General features: G+C 42.6%; 1 protein-coding gene across 5 annotated transcripts in view; it reads right to left on the bottom strand.

Annotated features, from left to right (window-relative positions):
* Positions 1–20,429, bottom strand: part of stau2 (staufen double-stranded RNA binding protein 2) — a 346,610-nt gene that overhangs the window by 184,854 nt on the left and 141,327 nt on the right. For all 5 annotated transcript variants that reach the window (XM_080194078.1, XM_080194075.1, XM_080194077.1 and 2 more), the window contains exon 6: positions 15,800–15,959. In XM_080194078.1, the coding sequence (XP_080050204.1) occupies positions 15,800–15,959 (160 nt within the window). The remainder of the gene's footprint in view (positions 1–15,799; positions 15,960–20,429) is intronic.

Genomic DNA, 20,429 nt, shown 5'->3' with positions numbered 1-20,429 from the left:
TGAAATTAATGGAGTTGCCTTCGGATACAGGTCACCTCTCCTCATAGCAAGCATGACAGGGATCTGGAGGAGCATGTAAGTGTTGAAATGGCAGCTATCCTGCAGCTAAGAATGGCAATAGAATTTAAAAACTCACAATATGTATATTTGTGACCTTTTTTTCCAGATGATTGAACAGAAAATCTTCCATTTATTTGTGTTCTCATATAAATGATTGCATTTGTAGAACATATTTTTGATGTGGTGGTGCAGTCCAGATTTTTAAACTTTCCAATCTGGCTTCGCATGAAACTCCAGCATCAATTTAGACTTAGGAAAAACATCTGCACAATCTTTACATATTCCCTACATAAACATTTACATTTAAAACACTGATATCCATAACATTTACCCTACTAAACAAATATGAACTTCACACGATGAAAAACAAATCTGTTGCTCATTCTTTAAAACTTAACCAAAGCAGTTTCATGCAAGTTGTTTATGATGGTAGAGATACCATCATGTTTGCCAGATCAACATATTCCTAGCACAATTAAGTTCTGTAAATAACTCTTCAGAAACCCACTCCCCACAATAGGGTTGTAAAATGCAAATCATTTTAGATGTTCCAAACACAATGGGGATGATTCCCCCAAAAAAGTTCTAAGTGCTGAATTCACAGGAAAAATGGTGTAAATCACGATGGTTTAATCAGTTAGAGTTTGGATTTGAATCTCCCACACGCTGTGCAATACAGAGATCATGAATATAATTAAAAGTTCGGGAGGGTGCGGGGCCCATTCATGCCAGAGTCTCTCAGTTCTGGGCCTCTGCACATACGCAGTGGTCCCAATCTGTAAGCCAGCACTCAGGCCAGCCTGAGACCCCTGCCCTCCATATTACCATGGCCTGATCACAGCCCCCACAAGCATTCCTGGGGCCAGCCCCAACCCCCTCTCATCCAGGAGCAGCCCGATCTCCAGCAGCGCGCCCCCCCCAGTGACGACCCCCACCCCATGGGAGGCGGCCACCTCCACCCTGGTAGACCCCCCACCACACACACAGCCCACCCTTCCCAGGCAGACCACCACCCACAGCCCCAACCGGATCCCAATGCAGAGTGGCAGCGGGACCCCTCCAACCCCACCTATCGCCCCTAAGCCCTGGCCCTAGGCCCCATCCCCTTGACACTGTTCCTTCGGCCCCACTCCTTTGGCACTGCCCAATGCCGAGTAGGCAGTGCTAAGATGCCCTTGAGCATGGGCACTTTGTCCCTTGGGCAGTGCCCAGGGTACAGGCTGCACCCACCCACCTCTCCTCAGGGGCCCCAATTGCTCCCCCCTTCACTCCAGCAGAGTCCTCACTAGTTCCCCAAAAGTGGGGAGCTAGACCAAACCCCGTTGGACTGAAATTGTACTGGCAGAGTGGGAGATGCTATTGGGCCCAGAGAATTCAGTCCTGGGCCTGATAATTACATTCAAATAAGATTAAAAATAGATTAAAATTACTTACCTGCTATTCCCACCGGTTTCCAGTGTGGTCCCGACCGCGCCGGATATCAGTTGCTGGGGGATGCGCGCATGTCAGATCACATGCACAAATCCCAATCGGCGCACACGAGATTCTCCCAAGCTGACCCGTCAAAAAATTAGCAGGTTGGGGTGGGAGAATCGCAGCCGATGTTTTATAGAATATGTAGGTATGTTTATTCTCACTTTAAACTAACACTCTCAACAACTCCAACATCACGATCTACTACTCTATTTTTATGTTTCCCCCCGCCTTTTCCAGACAAGGTCCACAACTACGTTATTGCCACCAGCTCTCGTGTTACATCTCTTTACAGTTCCTCCATTCCAGTCTCTGTCTAGACCAAGTCAACAGTAGCATTGTTCCACAATATAACTCTGCTTCATTGATCTTTATTTCTTGGGCAATATTGACTACCCCAATCTGCTGCAGTGTTATCTGGTTATCTTCCTGACATCAAATCCTGCACTCCTGATGAAGGTTCTTAAAGAGACCCTGGTAAGGGATTGAATGGCTGTTCTCTCCCAACACCCACTGGTCCTGGAAGTCATGCTGGAGGTTTCCGGCCGAGAGAAAAGTCCTCTTTCTTTTGAATGGGAGGAAAAGGCTACCAACCCCCACAGTAACATCAGAATTAGGAACAGGACTAGACCTTTTGGCCCATCAAGCCTGCTCTGTCTTTCGACACAATTGTGGCTGACCTGACTGTGCCCTCAATTCCACCTAACAGTCTGCATTGACTTTCTTGTCAATCTAACTCAGCCTTAAATATATTCAATAACCCCGCCTTCACTCTTTCTTCTTTGTGGAAAACAGAACTTCACAAACTAACTAACTCAACTCTTTGCAAGAATATGATATGGACAATGCTGAGTTTGTGCCCTTTCTCAATGTCATCTCTAACTCATGTGATTCATCTCCTACATGCCTTTAATGGTGATGGGGAGCTCTTGAGGGACCAGCTCAGAGTGAGAGCACTTAAACACACTTCAGTGGATACTGCATAGAAGTAGTCACATGGCGAGGAGCAGAAGCAGATACTGGAGAGAGGACAGTATCAGCACGGGCAGCACAGTGGTTCGCACTGCTGCTTCACAACATTAGGGACCTGAGTTCAATTCCAGCCTTGGGTGACTATCTGTTCGGAGTTTGCACATTCTCCCCATGCCTGGGTGGGTTTCCTTTGGGTGCTCTGGTTTCTTCCCACAGTCTTAACATGTGTAGATCAGGTAGATTAATCATGCTAAATTGCTCCTCAGTGCCCAATGATGTGTAGGTTAGAGGGATTAGCTGTGGTAAATACCAGGAGTTATGGGGACAGGACAGAGGGGAGGGCTTGGTGGGTTGTTCTTTTGGAGAGTCACTGCAGACACAAAGGGCCAAATGGCCTCTTTCTGCACTGTAGGGATTCTATGATAGTTTGGAGAGTACTCATAAGAGGGTGCAGGATAAGTCAAGCTTCACCCAGCTGAATGTAAATGTTGAGCCTTGGGGGTCATCTGATAAAATTAATTTGTGAGTAGCAGCTGGAAATGTATGCGCTTGTCAGTACTTCCAGAGGCAGTGAACACCCTTGGAGAGAGAATGAAGGAGACCATTTCCAGCACATGTGCCATTTATGTCAATGCCCACCTGTATGCAGATTAATGAGTGAGTGTTGGCCCAGACAAATGATATGCCCATTGCCACTTCGCACAGGATGGAGCAAACCTTGTCTTGGTGATTCAATGCCTCAACAGCATGCAGCTAACTGTGCTCCAGCTCTTGGGTAGTAGGGAAGTGTAGGTAAGCCATCAGAATGAAGATGGAGAGGACACACAACACTGGGAAATCTTTTCAAAAGGCTCCACTTCTTATCCAATGCTCCCCCATTCAGACAGAGCCACACATACTGTCTCCTGCCCCAATGATTGTGTCTGCCCCTCCAGAGGGTGAGGTGGGGCAATTTTTGGTGGGACCCATACATGTTCCAAAGGAGGATCTCCAACACAAGCATTTCTTGTTTCAGAGAGGGGAATGGACAGCCTGCCTCCAGCTCAGCTAAAACCACAAGGTTTTCACCAGGTGTAGCAAGAGAAAGTAAAATGATATTATTGTTGCACAAGGGGATTTCACTTGGTTATGTATAGCAATGCTAATGACGTTGTGCTATTATTTATTTTACTAACAAGTTATCTTCTTCTCTGGCAGTCCCTCAGGGTCAGAGTTGACTTGCTTCCACTCTGAGGAGGTGAGTTCTATGGTGGCTGAATAGTCTAATCCTGGAGCCACAGACTCTGCCACAGGTTTGGTAGGTGGCGTTTGATGAGGCGGATGGATGGGATGCTCTGGAATCTGCACTGTCTTTCCACAGTTTACGCTTGGCCCCCATGTACTCTGGTGCTGCTTGAGGTGATTGGTGCCACCATGGTTGCTTCTTTTTCAGGCAAGCAATTCCCACCTGTTGATATAGAATGTTGCATTTGTTTAGGGAGGCTTTCTTGTAGCATTTCCTCTGCCTGCCTAGTGGTCACTTGTCATTGCAGAGCTTGGAGTAGAGCACTTGTTTCAGGAATCTTGCATCAAGCATGTGGACAATGTGGCCCACCCATCACAGCTAGTTGAGTGTGATCAGTGCCTCGTTACTGAGGGGTATTAGCCTGGAAAGATAAGCTTACATTGGTACTCCTATCCTGCCAGTGGATTTGCAGGATTTTGTGAAGGCAATGTTGGTGATATCTCTTCAGGGATTTGATGCATCTGCTGTAATGCTTCTAATGCATACAGGGGGTGGGACCACAGCTGCTCTGTAGACCATGAGCTTAATGTTAGATTTGAGGCATCGGACTTCAAACACTATTCCTCAAGCATCCAAAGACTGCACTGGCAATTAAAGTCGATGTTGAATTTCGTCATCCATGTCTTCCCGTGCTGAGAGCAGGCTTCCAAGGCATGGAAAATGATCCACATTGTCCAGGGGCTCATCGTGAATCTTGATGGTCAGGGGGCAGTATTGTGTGGCAGGAACAGGCTGGTAGAGGACTTTGTTTTTCAGATGTTTTAGTCTGAAGTCCATTCTCTCATTTTGTTGTCTACCTGCCACTGAAACCCTAGCCTCTTGAGAAACTGTTGCTCTATCGTGTCAAAAAAGTTCATTCTCCGTCTATAGACCCTATGCTGAGAGTACTGTCTCCTCTCTGTCCTATGGAATGGCATGTGGCTGCAGAGAAGATAGCTACTACCGTTGGTGTTGTTGCAGTATGACAGTTCTTTTTCAACAGGAGTCCAGAGCACTGCTGCATTAGTTGCTCCCATGCAGTAGTGAAGCTTGACAGCAAGGAAGTTGAAATGAAGGTGAGCAGAAGCCAATACAATGTTCCGTTTAATGTTTTGTTTGCTCCAAGCTGCTGGCCTGTTACACAGCGTGGTCACTTTAAGACTGATGAACAACTATGTGTGCATCTTAAATGGAACCTCAAAGGGAACTTTGCTTGTGTGGTTCTTGAAGCCAGGTGCATCAGAATTCAGATAAAACGCCTACAAAACCAACTTCAGTGGCTGGACAGTATTCTTGGAAGGCCAAAAAAAATCTCCCCCGCCAGGTCCTGTTTTCTCAGCAGTCAAACAGCTGATGTTCCAAGGGAAGACAATGAAAATGCTGCAAAGATCCTCTGAAGCTCTTTCTGAAGTGCAGAAGCTTTGACATTGATAGCAAGCTGCTCCCAATCATTCAAAATGGGTGATATCTTGGCCATCAAGTTGCATTACATTTTGAGTCTCAAAGCCTTAATGATGAGGCAGAATAGTGACAGAGAATAAAATTGGAAGCAAATCGTGCAATCTGGATCTCAATACCTCCCTGTCCCATGTGCCCAAAGAACCATGAATGAAGAATCTGCCTTTTCAGTCACATGAAAACCCCTGGCAGACACCCTCAAATCAAGGACAGCCAACGATGTTAATCTATAGCCCTGTAGGATATGGCGCATATCTAAGTGCATATCCAAGCTGGATTAATGCCCAAAGTAGCTATGGTATTAGTCAATATCCAGTATAAGTTCACCATAGCTACTTTGACTAAACTTCCTCTCATGCTACTTTCTATTGGAACTCTATTCCATTTTCCCTGTCACATCTAGTTGATAATGTCATTTTTCATATCAGTGCTTCTGGCTTCCCTCAACTGAGCATTCCCCTATGCTGTGGTTGATAGGACCCTCAACTATTTCCATTCTATGCATCTCTATTCTCACCCTTCTTCCCAGTACTACAATATGGTTCCTTTGTTCTCTCCTTCTAACTAACTTCCCCTCCCATTTTCATTCAACATTTCAAAGGGACCATTCTCTCCGTGATAGCCTGGTCTCCACTCCATTATCCCTTTGCCTATTTCCTGTGGTATTTTCTTGTGCAAATGCAGGAGGTACATCGCTTTCCTTTCCATTGTCCATTGCTCCAAACAGTCAGTGCAGGTGAAGCAGTGCTCTACTGACCTTCTTGAAACTAGCTCCCAAGTATTCAGACAAAACTACAGCAAAATCGACTTCAATAGAACAGACACTGTTTCTGGATGGCCAAAAAAAATTTTCCTGCCAGATCCTGTTTGTCTCAACATTTAAATAACCAACATCCCAGGGGAGGGCTAAGAAAATGCTTCAAAGACACTCCGAACCTCTCCTTGAAGAGCAGCAACTTTGACACTATTGACTGAAAGGAGTTTGCTACAAATTTAATATATCATGTTTGCTATTTATGATGTGTTCTACATTGTGGAGACCAAATACAGGTTTGGTAATCGCTTTGTAGAGCGCCTTGTTTGGTTTGTAAGCTTCTGAATGTCTGTCAATTTAATTCTTTATGATTGCCATGGCCTGTCTCTCTTCACTCAGCAAATTATTTCAAAAAAGCTCAATGCAAACTCCATGGATAGCACATCAACTTTTGACAAGCCACTTTACAGCCTTTTGAACATAAGACTGATCAACAATTTCAGATCACAACTCAAGACTGTTCGGATGAGTAATAAATACTGGCCTAGCTAGTGAGGCCCACATCCCTGAAATCTTGTGTCCCCATTTTTTTCAGACTGACAGCATTGAAAGTGGTTCTGCTGTTCTCATTTACACTTTCTCTGGATCCATCCTTTGCTTCCTTACTTCTCTCATTACCCTTCCCTTTTGCCATGCACCATTAACCCTCCTGTCACAAAAATCACAGATGTCATCTTTTCTGCCTTCCATCCTATCAGAGAACTGACCTTTTATTCTTACCCCCTTCACTCTTTGTCGCTTGACTTGTTAAAAAGATGTTACACCTTTAACGTTTCCCATTCTTATAACTGCTTATCAATTTGCAAAATTAAGTCTATTTCTTCTTCGCAGATGCTACCTGAGTAAGAACATAAGAAATAGGAGCAGGAGTAGGCCATCCAGCCCTTCGAGCCTGCCCCGCCATTCAATAAGATCATGGCTGATCTGTCGCTGCTCAGTTCCACTTTCTCACCTTTTCTGTTTTGATTTCACTAATGTTCTCACCAGCCATTGGGCTCTACCTTTCACCAACTACTTTGAAGCCAACATTGTATTGCTGCAAAATTTTCCATAGTTCCATTACATAATTTTTGTCAAGATCCATTGAGTCCCCTTGTTCCAAACCTCCTTCGTTGTTTCGCCCACTTGCAGCTGGTTTCAAGGAGGACAGTAAATCACCGTTTCATTCCACTTAATTATGGAATTTTCTGCCCCATACATTTCATCCCACACACTCCACTCTTTTCTTTTGGCCAGCTGAATGTGTGACAAAGAGGTACTCACCACTGGAGTTAACAATTCAAAACAAACTCCAATACTTACACCCAGATAGAATTTCTATTTATTTCTTCACGGATTGCATATTACTTAAGCCCAGATAGCTTAGATGCAGTTTAGTCTCTCTGGCATGAATGCAAGCCTTCCTATTGTCTACTTTGTTGAGAGGAGTTGATTTACCTCTAATTCCTCACACATTAAGATCACACCTTTAGCCTTGCTCGCAAAGAAGATTTTTCCCAACAGGGATGGAATAATATCCCCTGAACCTGTCAGGAATCAGTTTTAGAACAGCACTTGACCCTGGGAACATGTTGCTGTATTATCTCATTCTAGATTTATAAAAATTGAGCTGAAGGCCATGCAGAGGTCAAACACAGAGCTTTAATGAAGACTTTTTGTTGCTTTAGTTTACACCTGTTAACTGAATGTGCAAGAGAACAGAATCAAATGATTCTGCGTCACTACCTGTGCTGACACACATATTAGCAAAAGTGTATACTTAAATGATTAAATTTAACATACTAACAAATACACTATCACAACATCCTCGTCCTTTAAATATCAATCCTATATACTATAAACATTATTATACTATAATAATAAGCAATAAGAAATTTGACAACTATATCACCATATAAAGTATTCAACTGTAAAAAAAAAGTTGGTACAGTCTTCTTCAAGGTATTATCTACCTAGTTATCAGCTGACTCGACCAGACCTTAAGATAACACGTGTGCGTTCTCAAACTGTGCATTCTCTCTCCCTGAAGATTGAATTTGAGAGGATTTTCCTCCAGTTTTCACTGTGCTGCTTGCTGTTTCTCCATCTGTAAAACATGCGCAGGTGCATATAGGCAATGCTGGTTGGTCGTCTTATGCATACTGCATCATTTGGTGTCATCATCTCACATGGACAAGGAAATTTCCAAACCTGTCAAACTGGCCCAGGCACAACCTCTGAAAGTCTTGACCCAATGCAATGGGTGTACAATTGTTTTGACTGATGTAGTCTTCTGTCTAGGTCAGATCGTGCATGGTGATCATGATGGCAACCTTGCTACAGCTGGTCCTGATACATCCACTATGTAAAACATCTGAGTAGGCAACGTTCACCCTTTGTGCCCGTTTTGCAGAAGAGAAGAGAACTGTGGTACTTTATTGTCAAGGCACTTAAGCTTCACGTTTGTAGGTTGGAGCACATATTTCCATGCCACGTGGTAAATTACCTTCAGAATGCAGAAAGTTATCGTGTTGGCACTTGCACCTATGTCAATTTTCACACAGCCTTACTAGGGCTGATTATTCTTAAGTGCTGCAAGAAATTCCATTTTGTTAATGGCATCAACCAGTTCCACTACTCACCTATAGTGCTACCACCTCAATTCACCTCATCAATTTTGGTCAGGTGTTTCTCCATTTCATGGATAGGTCTATGCTTTAGGCGATGCCTTAAAGTATCTTGCCCACTTGTACAGGCAAGGGCTTCTCTTTAGAAGCCCGGTCTGGCTTCTCACTGCATTTCCCTGCATTCCTGTTGCTGGGCCTTCTACAAAGTTTGGCCCACAAGCCCACTGGTCTTACTTTGCTTGGGCACCATGGATATTGTCCCTACAGTTATTCCAGACCCTAAGGCCTGCAAACACTGCCTTGCAGCAATGGCCTAATATAGCAATTCTAGTTTTTGTGGCCTTGTTTCTCTGTACCCAAAGCACCATGGATTTGTCCAAGAAACCTAGCTCAACCCTCTGCCTAAACAGTTTAAATTCGCCTGGAACATCAGATACTTCTCAATCTATCTCTGGAAACCTAGTTGTCATCGCATAAGTTCCTTTCCTTGAACGGCAAATCTTGCTTTACAAGTTGCAGCAAAGCTGTGATGTTTGCACAGCTGAGCAGGAGCCACATCCTGAATTAGTGTTATATGCAGACTTCAAGGTTACAGGCAGGAGATGTTCCAGAATGGGGGTCAAGGGGAAGAAATATGCACCAAAACACAATGCTACACTAATCTCTGCGGCAGAAAACTGCATCTTTTCTTTTCTGCTGGCTTGAGACAAAACCAGGTGTTTGCACAATTTACCTTCAATCTCTGCTCACACAGCTGCTCTCCTGATGTGAGTTGTGATCCAGTTTCATTGTTTCAGGAGGGCCTCTGACTTGACTGTCATTTTCAGCTACCGATCAATGTTATGAAATCACTACTGCTACCACCATAAAATATCATTATGGTAGCTTCCCCATTGATGTCATGGGCAAAGGCAATACTTGCTAGAGTACAGAGATATATAAATTGGACGTCCCTGAGTTTTGTGTTGAATTTGCTACCTCTTTCTAGATTAAGATAAACAAAGTTGAAAGACAGCTATAGAGGTTGAGAGAAACATAAGAACATTAAGAAGTCTCACAACACCAGGTTAAAGTCCAACAGGTTTATTTCTATCACGAGCTTTCGGAGCACTGCTCCTTCATCAGGGGAATGATCTCAGTCCTGAGATGAAACTGTTTCATGAAACTGTGCCCATTGTTCTAGATTCCTCAGTCAGGTGAGCAAAGAACTTTAATGAAAATTTATTATTGCTTCAGCTTTCATTACTAACCAACTGTGTAAGAGAACTGAATCATCTGGTATTGCATCACGTATCACGATATACATAACAACATAAACATATATCTTTAAATGATTATATTTAACATACTAACAAATGTACTGTCACAACACATCACCCATTTGTGCTTAGCTCATTGAAAGTTTGCAGAGACTGAAGTAAAATATGTTTATACTCTAAAACCGAGCGGATACACAAAGACTTCTTTTATCTTTCAGATAGTCCATTTTTAATATCCCTTTGAAGAAACCACTGCAATAACATAAAATATCAATATGGTAATCTCCCCAGTGATGTAATGGGCAAAGGCAATACCTGCTAGAGCACAGAGATATACAAATTGGACAGCCCTGAGTTTTGTGATGAATTTGCTGAACTCACGTAAGGCAGCACAGAATCATTAAAGTGCAGTAAGGGGCTATTTGGCCCATTATGTCTGCACCGGCTTTTCAAACATGCATTTCACCTAGTGTCATTCTCCTGCTTTCTCCCTGTAACCCTGCAGGTTGTTTCTTTTCAAACAATCATCCAATTTCCTCTTGAATGCCTGGATTGAAAGTACCACTCACACTCTCAGCGAGTGAATTTTAGGCCTTAACCACCAGCTGTGTGAAAACATTCTTTTCTCATACTGCTTTGGTTTCTTTTGCCATTTATTTTAAATCTGTGCCCTTTCATTCTCAATCCTTTCACAAGTGGGAACTGTTCTCTCCTACCTGTTCAAACCCTTTATGATTTTGAATACTTCCAAAACAATTTCCTCAGCCTTTTTTTCTCTAAGGAAAAGTCCAAATTTCTCCAATACATCTTCATTATTGAGGTTTCTGATTCCTGGAATCATCCTCATAAACCTCTTCCACACTCTCTCCAATTCCTTCTCATTCTTCTTAAACTGCTGTGCCCAGAATTTTATACAATATACCAGCTGAGGTCTAACTGGTGTCATATTCAAGTTCAACATAACATCCTTGCACTTGTACTTTGCATCACTATTAATAAAGTCTAGGATAATGTATGCTTTACTAACTGCTCTCTCAATCTGCTCTACCACCTTCAATGACTTATGCATATATGCACTCAGGTCTCTTTGCTCCCGCACCCCCTTTAGAGGAGTACCCTTTATTTTATACTGCCTTTCCATGTTCTTCCTACCAAAATGTATCAGCTCACATTTCTCTGCATTGAACTTCATTTGCCACATATCTACCCATTCACCAACTTGTGTATGCCGTTGAGGTTCTACACTGTCCTCACAATTTAAATTGCTTCCGAGTTTCATAGCATTTGCATACCTTGAAACTGTTTCCTCTATTCCAAGGTCTAAACAAGTAATACTCATCAGTATAAGCAAGGGTTCCAATACCAACTCCTATACAAACCTTCCTTCAGCTCATTAGCCATTATCCTCTGTTTTCTGTTACACAGCCAATTTTGTGTTCATGTTACTACTGTCTCTTATTCTATGAACTATAACTTTTCTCATAAGTCTGCTATGTAGCATTGACTGAAATGCCATTTGGAAATCCATGCATACCACCTCAACAGCACTGCCCTCACCAATCCTCCCCATTACCTCTTCAAAACTTTTCAGCATATTAGTTAAACAGGATTTTCCCTTGCAAAATCCACACTGGTTCTCCTTAATTAAACCACATTTCTCCATGTGACTATTAATTTTGTCCCAAATCACATTTTCTACAAGTTTCCCTACCATCAAAGTTAAATTGTCTGGTCCTAGGGATTCCCTTTCATATTATCTGTCAGTCTCTTTTTATATTCCCTCTTTGCTTCTCTTAGTTGCTTTCTGAGCTCTGCTGTGAACCACCTGTACTCAGCCTGGTTCTCAACTGCATTTTTTTATCTGACACCTGTCTTATCTTAATTTTTACCTCCTTTGTCATTCGGGAAATGCTGGATGTTTTGTTTTATTCGTTTGTGGGACATGGGTGTCACTGGCTGGCCAGCATTTATTGCCTGTCCTTAGTTGCCCTTAGGAAGGTGGTGGTGAGCTGCCTTCTTGAAATGCTGTGATCCACGTGCGGTGGGTTGACCCACAATACTGTTAGGGAGGGAATTCCAGGATTTTGACCCAGCAACTACAAACGGAAAGGCGATATATTTCCAAGTCAGGATGGTGAATGGCTTGGAGGGGAACTTACAAGGTGGTGTTCCCATATATCTGCTGCCCTTGTCCTTCTAGATGGAAGTAGTCATGGGTTTGGAAGATGCTGTCTAAGGATCTTTGGTGAATTGCTGCAGTACACCTTGTAAGATAATACACACTGCTGCCACTGTGCATCGATGATGGTGGAAGTTGATGTTTGTGGGTGTGGTGCCAATCAAGTGAGCTGCTTTGTCCTGGATGGCCTCAAGCATCTTGATGTTGGTGGACCTGCACCCATCAGGCAAGTGGGGAGCATTCCATCACACTTCTGACTTGTGCCTTGTAGATGGTGGACAGGCTTAGGGAGAAAGGAGTGAGTTACTCACTGCAATATTCCTAGTCTCTGACCTGCTCTTGTAGCCACTGTGTTTATGTGGCAAGTCCAGTTGAGTTTCTGGTCAATGGTAACCCCAAGAACGTTGACAGCAGGGGATTCAGTGATGATAATATCATTGAATGTCATGGGCTGGTGGTTAGAGTATCTCTTATTGGTGATGGCCATTGCCTGGCATTTGTGTGACACGAATGTTACTTGTTACCTGTCAGCCCAAGCCTGGATATTGTCCAGATTTTGTTGCATTTGGACATCGACTTCTTCAGTATCTGAAGAGTTGTGAATAGAGCTGAATATTATGCAATCATTGGTGAACATCCCCACTTCTGACCTTATGACGGAGGAGAGGTCGTTGATGAAGCAGCTGAAGATGGTTGGGCCTAGGACACTACTCTGAAGGACTTCTACAGAAATGTCCTGGAGCTGTGATGCTTGCCCTACCTTTTCCTTTTGAGAGAATATACGTTGACTGTGCCCAAACCATTTCTTCTTTGAAGGTTGCCTATTATTCAGCTACCATTTTTCCTGCCAACCTTTCGTTCCAAGTCATTCAGCCCAGATTTGTTTTTACCTCCACTGAAGTTGGCTTTTACCCGGTTAATTGTTCTTACTCTGGATTGTTCATCGTCCTTTTCCATTGTCACCCTGAACTTTATGCTACAATGATCACTGTCTCTTAAATATTCTTCTACTGACACTCAATCTACTTGGCCTATCTCATTCCCAAGAACCAGATATAGCAGTTCCTGCTTTCTCATTGGACTGAAAACACTACAAGTTCTCCTGAACTTGCTCTATGAATGCTTGTCCCCCTGTACAGTACCTCTATTCCAGTCTATACTTGGCTAATTCAAGTCCCCCATTATAACTATTCAGTTATTTTTCAACAAGTTGTAATTTCCTTGCAGATTTGTTCCTATACATCTACTGGTTGGTGACCCATAGACCACACCAAGCAATGTAATTGCACCTTTTTTGTTCCTTACCTCTATGCAAATTGATTCTGTCCTTGACCCCTCTGGGACATTCTCTTTTTCCAGCACTACATAATTAATGGCACCACTCCGCTTTCTTCCCTTTCCTATCTTTCCCAAATACCTTGTATCCAGGAATATTTAATAGCTAATTCTGTGTTTCCTTGAGCAAGGTCTCTGTAATAGCCCCAACATTGTAAATCCACATCACCCATCTTATTTAGTGTACTTTGTGCATTCAGATACAGGCACTGCAATCCTGATCAAGGCTCGACTGCCGTCTACCTTTTCTGACCCCACCGATTAACTTATTATTCTCTATTCTAGTGCTATCTTTACCCACATTATTTTGTGCACCTTGTATTCTTCTCTGCTATGTTTTCCTGGTTCCCACAGCCCTGCAATAGCATGTGCACAATTCAGTCCTAGCCCTGTTCAAGTGTAACCCCTCCAGCTTTTACAGGTCCTCCAGAGTCAGTCCCAATGTTCCTAGAATCTAAAGTCCTCCCTCCTGCACCATCCTTCCAGCTGCACATTCATCTGTTTTATCCTCCTATTTCTGTTCTCAGTTGCACATAGCACTGTGAGCAATCCAGATATTGTGTTTGCTTGCTAATTTTTTTACCTGGCTCCAAATTTCTGACTGCTGGACTACATCCTGCTTTCCATTTATGTCGTTGATACCAATGTGGACCATGACTGCTAGCTGCTCATTCTCCCACCTCAGAGTGCTCTGAAGTTGTTCAGTGACACCCTTAACCTTGGCACTAGGGAGGCAACAGATCAGCTTGGATTCACACCTGCAGCCACAGAAACACGACTGAATCATCCATCACTATGCTGTTCTAGACTTTCTTGTATGCCAGTGCTGCTGAGCCACCTGTGGTGCCATGATCTGGTTCTGGCTGCCCCCTCCAGATGAACCATCACTCTCATCGTTACTGAGAATTGAATATGGATTGAAGAAAGAGATGTACTCGGGTGGGGCTCCTGTGCTACCTGAAGTTCCTTTTTCACTGCCTGGTAGTCACTCATTTCCTCTCTTCTTGCATACTCGTACGCTGCGAGGTAACCACATCCTTAAACATGCTATCCCTGTAGATCTCAGCCTTACGGATGCATTGCAACAACACCAGCTATTGTTCAACTTCTGAAACCCAAAGCTCAGGCTGCTGCAACTGGAAACACTTCCTGCGCAAATCATTGTCCAGGTCATGGGAAACATCCTGGATTTCCCACATTGCGTACAATATGCACACTGAAGGTTGGAGCAGCCCTGCCATTCCTTTCCTTATTAGTTAACCTTGCTACTACTAAAAGGTTTTGCCAATACTAATTCATCTTACTAGTACTGATAAATCCTACTAATGCTTAACATGCGGTAGTAAACCTTACTTAAAAATAAAAAGTAGACAATATTCATTTGCTGCTGACTTGTTCCATATAACTAGTACCTAAAATTCTTAGCGTTTTTAATCTTCAAATTGTTGAGACTCAGGCCATAAGCAACAATACTCACTAGCCAATCAATTTATGAGTTTAATTTCATGGAACACTGTATTTTCTGCTTTTTAACTCGGCTCTGACTCTCCTCAGTGGTTACTCTCCTCTGCCCTCTGAATTCTGCTTCTGATGCAGTTTTTATAATCTCCCTGAACTCTCATTATTTTTCATGCTGTCTTTATAGCTCCTCCGCTCTCTGAACTCCCAGTTTCTTGCACGATTTTCTAACTCCTCTGCTCGCTGAACTCTTCAGTTTCTCACAGAGCTTTTACAGTCCCTCTGTTCTCTGGACTCTGTTTCTCACGCTATCTTTGATAACCCTTTTGCTATCAGAACTCTTGCTGTTTCTCGCACTGTTTTTCTGCCCCCCACCCCTGCACTAGGGACACTTGCCATTTCTCGCACTGTTTTTTTGGCCCCTATGCTGTCAGAACTCTCACTGTTTCTCATGCTGTTTTTATAGCCCCTTAGCTGTCAGAACCCATGCTGTTTCTCACACTGTTTCTTCTTGCCCCTGTGATCTCAGGATTCTTGCCACTTCTCATGCTGTTTTTCTGGCCCCTCCATTCTCCTGCAGTTGGACAACAACAATGCATTTCTCAGCCCTGGGTGACAGACGGAAAAAATATTGCCAGATTTTTTTTGTTCCTGATCTCTACCAAGTACAGGCCCAGCCTCTACTGCAAAAAGACTATTGGCAGTCACTGTCTAGCCATACACAAGAAAAAAGGCCACTTTAGCGCCCTATCAGACAGCTGACCATATTTATTGAATTTACTCTAATCAGAATTATCACCTTCAGTACAAAAGGTGAGAAACCTGGGTGAAAATATTGCTGTGAAATCTCCATCACGCTAAGACAGGATGGCTTATGAAATTAATATAGATAATATAGAGATTCCGTTCCAAAGTATTTACCTGAGGTGCCTTTTCTGGAATAGGCTCATCACGAAGAGTTAGAAGGGCTTTCATAGCAGCATTATGTCTAGCAGCTTGACGGGTCCGTCCTTCTCCAATAAATTCTGTATTCCCCACAAGCAACTGGACGTAAAATAATTTGGGAGTTGGATAATGGTACCTGTATTGAGCAGGAACCAACAACTATATTTAGACAAGAGAATAATTCACCTTGTGTTTGTTAACAATGATCACTTTATTTCACCTTGCAGCTTTTGTGGATTTTAACACAATTAACAATTAAACAATAGCTAGCTGTTGCCAGCTGGTCTTGGACTTGCAGCTGTAGATAAAACAGAGCATTTACTGGGATGCCGGAAGGAGGGCGTTTCCAAGCTTGGCCAAGTTGTCATGGGAGACAGCCAGTGGGGATGAGCATTTCCCCCATATGGTGGAAGGTAAATTAAAAAAAAGTCAAATGCTGCCACACATCATAAAGCATTAGAAGGGAGCATTCGATGGAATGCAAAACATCCTGACCTAAGTGTTGATTTAGTATTTTAACCAGTTTGAACTGTGTGGCTCTATTTAAAATGTTTTACATTGCTAATGCTCCAAATACGTGAAAAACTGATTTGTTACAAAATACCAGTTATTTGCAGACAAGAACAGGCTTCTTCCCCAGTATACAGCTTCTACCAGATCCTAAATTTGGAAGGAGAGAATGAAAGTATGTTGTTCGGATGGAAGAGGTGAATCCGGAATATAACAGAAACAGGAATTATTGGATTCTGCAGTGTGCATGTTTGAGTGTTCACGAGGGTAGGTGGACTAAAGGGTCATTTCAAATACACAAACTCCCCTAATCTATAACTATCTTGCAAAATTAGAGGTGGAAAACTTGGAGCAGCACGGTGGCATAGTGAGTAGCACTGCTGCCTCACAGTGCCAGGGTCCCAGGTTCAATTCTGACCTGGGTCACTGTCGGTGTGGAGTTTGCACATTCTGCCTATGTCTGTGTAGGTTTCCTCTGGGTGCTCCAGTTTCCTCCCACAGTCCAAAGGTGCAAGGGTTAGGTTGATTGGCCATACAAAATTAACCCTAGTATCAAGGGGATTAGCAGGGTAAATGCATGGGGTTGTGGGAATAGGATCTGGGTGAGATTGTAATTGGTAAAGACTTGATGAGCCGAATGGCATGCTCCTGTACTGTAGGGATTGTATGAATTCAATATCTTCCTCCAAGGGCATTTAATCCAGAAGGAGGGTGCCATGGTCGGTAGCCCACTACCCTCTCACCTCTGCCTCAATTAAGTCTGGGGCAGGAAGGCTCAAGCAAAATTAAGCCCTTAATACCACTGCTCCCACTGGTGCTGCTTGCAATGGACAACTGCTGACCTCTGATTAATCAGCAGTTTGAAGAAGGGTGGGAAGGAAGACAGAATTTCCTCTCCCAGGGTCCTTAGTCCCATGAAACGCCTACTACTGAAAGGCACTTAATATCTGCAAGCCCTACCCAAAGGAGATGACACAGGGGAAAGTCAGCAGGCGAAACCCCGTTGTCTACATTAAATACCACTCTAGAACTATTATGGCTTTTATTGGCAGTTAAAATGGACTTAGTATGAATGTTTCACACCTTCACTTCTGATAATTGTTTCACACCACTGAAAATGTGGTAGAAGTTGTAGAGTTTGCGCTTGGCACAAATTAAATGCTTGAACCTTCTGGTCTCTATACCTTACCAACTTTTATACCTATAACTATTTGAACAAAGAGGAAACCTCTACAGACTACATTGCAACCCAGTCAATGATCAAAATAACTATGGCAATTGAAGATGCAAAATATAAATTAAATGAGGATTATGTTGGAAGACGTATTAAAACGGCAAACATTGAACTGTTGATTTACTCATAAATCTCACATCAGATATTGTTAGTATTGTTTTATATTTTAGGCCACAAATTGACGGGAGAAGATGGAGAAGAGTGATCAGCGCAGCATGGTGGTGATCCCAAATAAAATGGGGGGAGTGGAGAAGAAGGAGGAGAAGGAGAAAGGTAAGAAGGAAGAGGGAAAAGAGGGGGAAGAAGAACTGGAAGAGATATTATTAATTTCCAGATCTCTGGTTCCCTCCAAAGCATTAACAATTTCCTGTCTTTTTCTTCAGTTTGTTCAACTTCATATTCAGAAGGTTACAGCAACAAAGATTTGTGGCAATATCGGCATTTTTTCTTTTTGAATGCATATCACTTTTTGTTACACAGTAAACATTTAGATTTGGAAGAAGTGTTGTGATGAGGGATGCAAGAGCATGAATTCTCAAGAGACTCAGATGAAATGTGGCTAACATGCTAATCAGCTGTTGCTTCTTCCAGAAACCAAACAATAGTGATACTTGAGGAGGCCTGGGTGTTTCAAACAATATCTCCGCTTTTGTGTTGAAAAAACTTGCGATCACCATCAGTCTGAAAAAAGGACAAGCTTTGTTACATAATGAGAGGGATACATAGTCGGGCTTCTGGAACCAGGAAATTGCACAGGGAGGCAGCAAACGGCATTGAACTGTAGGGATACAGGTTCCACCCTGGGCAGTAGGGCAGGGTGCTGAGGGATTATTTTGTTTAGATTAAATAAGATACCTTAAAGTGGGAAAGTATTGTTTTGTATGTTATAATGCAAGTTATATCAGTATGTCTGACAATATATGATCTATGGACTGTATTACAAAATACAGAGTGCAGAAGACCATCTGTTTTTATTTTGTAAACTGAGCTGCATTTTGCAACATAATGCAACTACTAAAATGTTTATAATTGTGCAATTCTTTTATTGTTTTATACTGTATTTTTATTTTAATGACTACCTATATCTACGTTGTGAAGTATGATTACTTGTTCTTTCCGTATCATCATCATAATTCTGCACATGCTGCCATGATTTTTAAATAAACCAATTATCTAAGTGATTCTGATTGTAACCACTGCTCTTTAGATTCATCAGAACTGTGAAATAAAGTAGCTTAATGATTCAAACAAAGCATCGCCTCACCTAGTTTAGCTCAAATCTGCCTTTAGCAAGATTGAAGAGATACGTGTGCGAAAGACACAAATATTCAGATTACAAAAGGGGATTATTGTTACACTTTCGAGCTATGCCATTGTATGAGTAGGTATAGGACAGGTGAGTCAACGCCCACTGAATAAGATGCTTAGATCATTTAAGGGAGTGACTGGCGTCACTGAACTTGAGAAGTTTTGTAATAGGACTGAATTTGTTACAGGTGTTTTCTTTAAGTTTCATGTCGGCTTAAAGAAAGTCTATAAATTATTCTAGTGTTTCACATTCTGAATAGTCTCTCATACTCTGATGATACTGGCATAAGTAACCAGCTCTGAAATCAGGTGCAATCTGACCTGTGTGGTCTTTTGCAGAAATTCTTAATCACAGTAACCTGATTCCCATCAGCAGCATATTTTACACTGATGTAAATTTTAATATTGGCAGCACCTGTGATGTCTCCAAGCCTAATTCGTGTATTCTGCCCGCTTTCCAATACACCTACATTTTAATATAGATTTTAAAATTATAAATTCAGCAACAAATACTAATATAAATAAGCTATTAAAACCAAGTTGAATTCCTGTGAATTTCCAGTTTTAGAGCAATTAACATTATTGGGACAAGTCCACTGTTCCATCCACGGAGCCTCAATTATGGCAACTAGCTTTGGATTTGCAATTTCTGGTTTGATTAGCAAGTTTGCAGATGACACAAAGGTTGGTGGATTTGCGGATAGCTATGAGGACCATCAGAGAATACAGCAGGATATAGATCAGTTGGAGGCTTGGGCAGAGACATGGCAGATGGAGTTTAATCTGGACAAATGTGAGGTAATGCATTTTGGAAGGTTTAATAAAGATAGAAAATATACAGTAAATAGCAGAGCCCCTAAGAGTATTGATAGGCAGAGGGACCCGGGTATACAGGTACACAGGTCACTGAAAGTGGCAACGCAGGTGAAGGTAGTCAAGAAGGCATACGGCATGCTTGCCTTCATCGGCCGGGGCACTGAGTTTAAAAATTGGCAAGTCATGTTGCAGCTTTATAGAATCTTAGTTAGGCCGCACTTGGAATAAAGTGTTCAATTCTGGTCGCCGCACTACCAGAAGGATGTGGAGGCTTTGGAGAGGGTACAGAAAAGATTTACCAGGATGTTGCCTGACATGGAGGGCATTAGCTATGAGGAAAGGTTGGAGAAATTTGGTTTGTTCTCACTGGAACAACAGAGGTTGAAGGCAACCTGATAGAAATCTAGAAGATTATGAGGGGCGTGGACAGAGTAGATAGTCAGAAGCTTTCTCCCAAGGTAGAAAAATCACTTGCCGTGGGGCACAGGTTAAAGGTGCGAGAGGAAAGGTTTAAAGGAGATGTACAAGGCAAGTTTTTTTTACACAAAGGATGGTGGGTGCCTGGAACTCACTGCTGGCGGAGGCAGTGGAAGCAGATACGAGTTTTAAAGAGCATCTGGACAAATATATGAATACAATGGGAATAGAGGGACATGGTCTCCAGAAGGGTAGGGGGTTTTAGTTCAGTCAGGCAGCATGGTTGCCGCAGGCTTAGAGGGCTGAAGGGCCAGTTCCTGT

The sequence above is a fragment of the Carcharhinus amblyrhynchos genome, chromosome 8 (genome assembly GCF_965287045.1).
Source record: "Carcharhinus amblyrhynchos chromosome 8, sCarAmb.v2.hapA, whole genome shotgun sequence".
Classification (NCBI taxonomy): Eukaryota; Metazoa; Chordata; class Chondrichthyes; order Carcharhiniformes; family Carcharhinidae; genus Carcharhinus; species Carcharhinus amblyrhynchos.
Note: the sequence above shows the minus strand (reverse complement) of the source record. Positions and strands in the feature narration are given on the sequence as shown.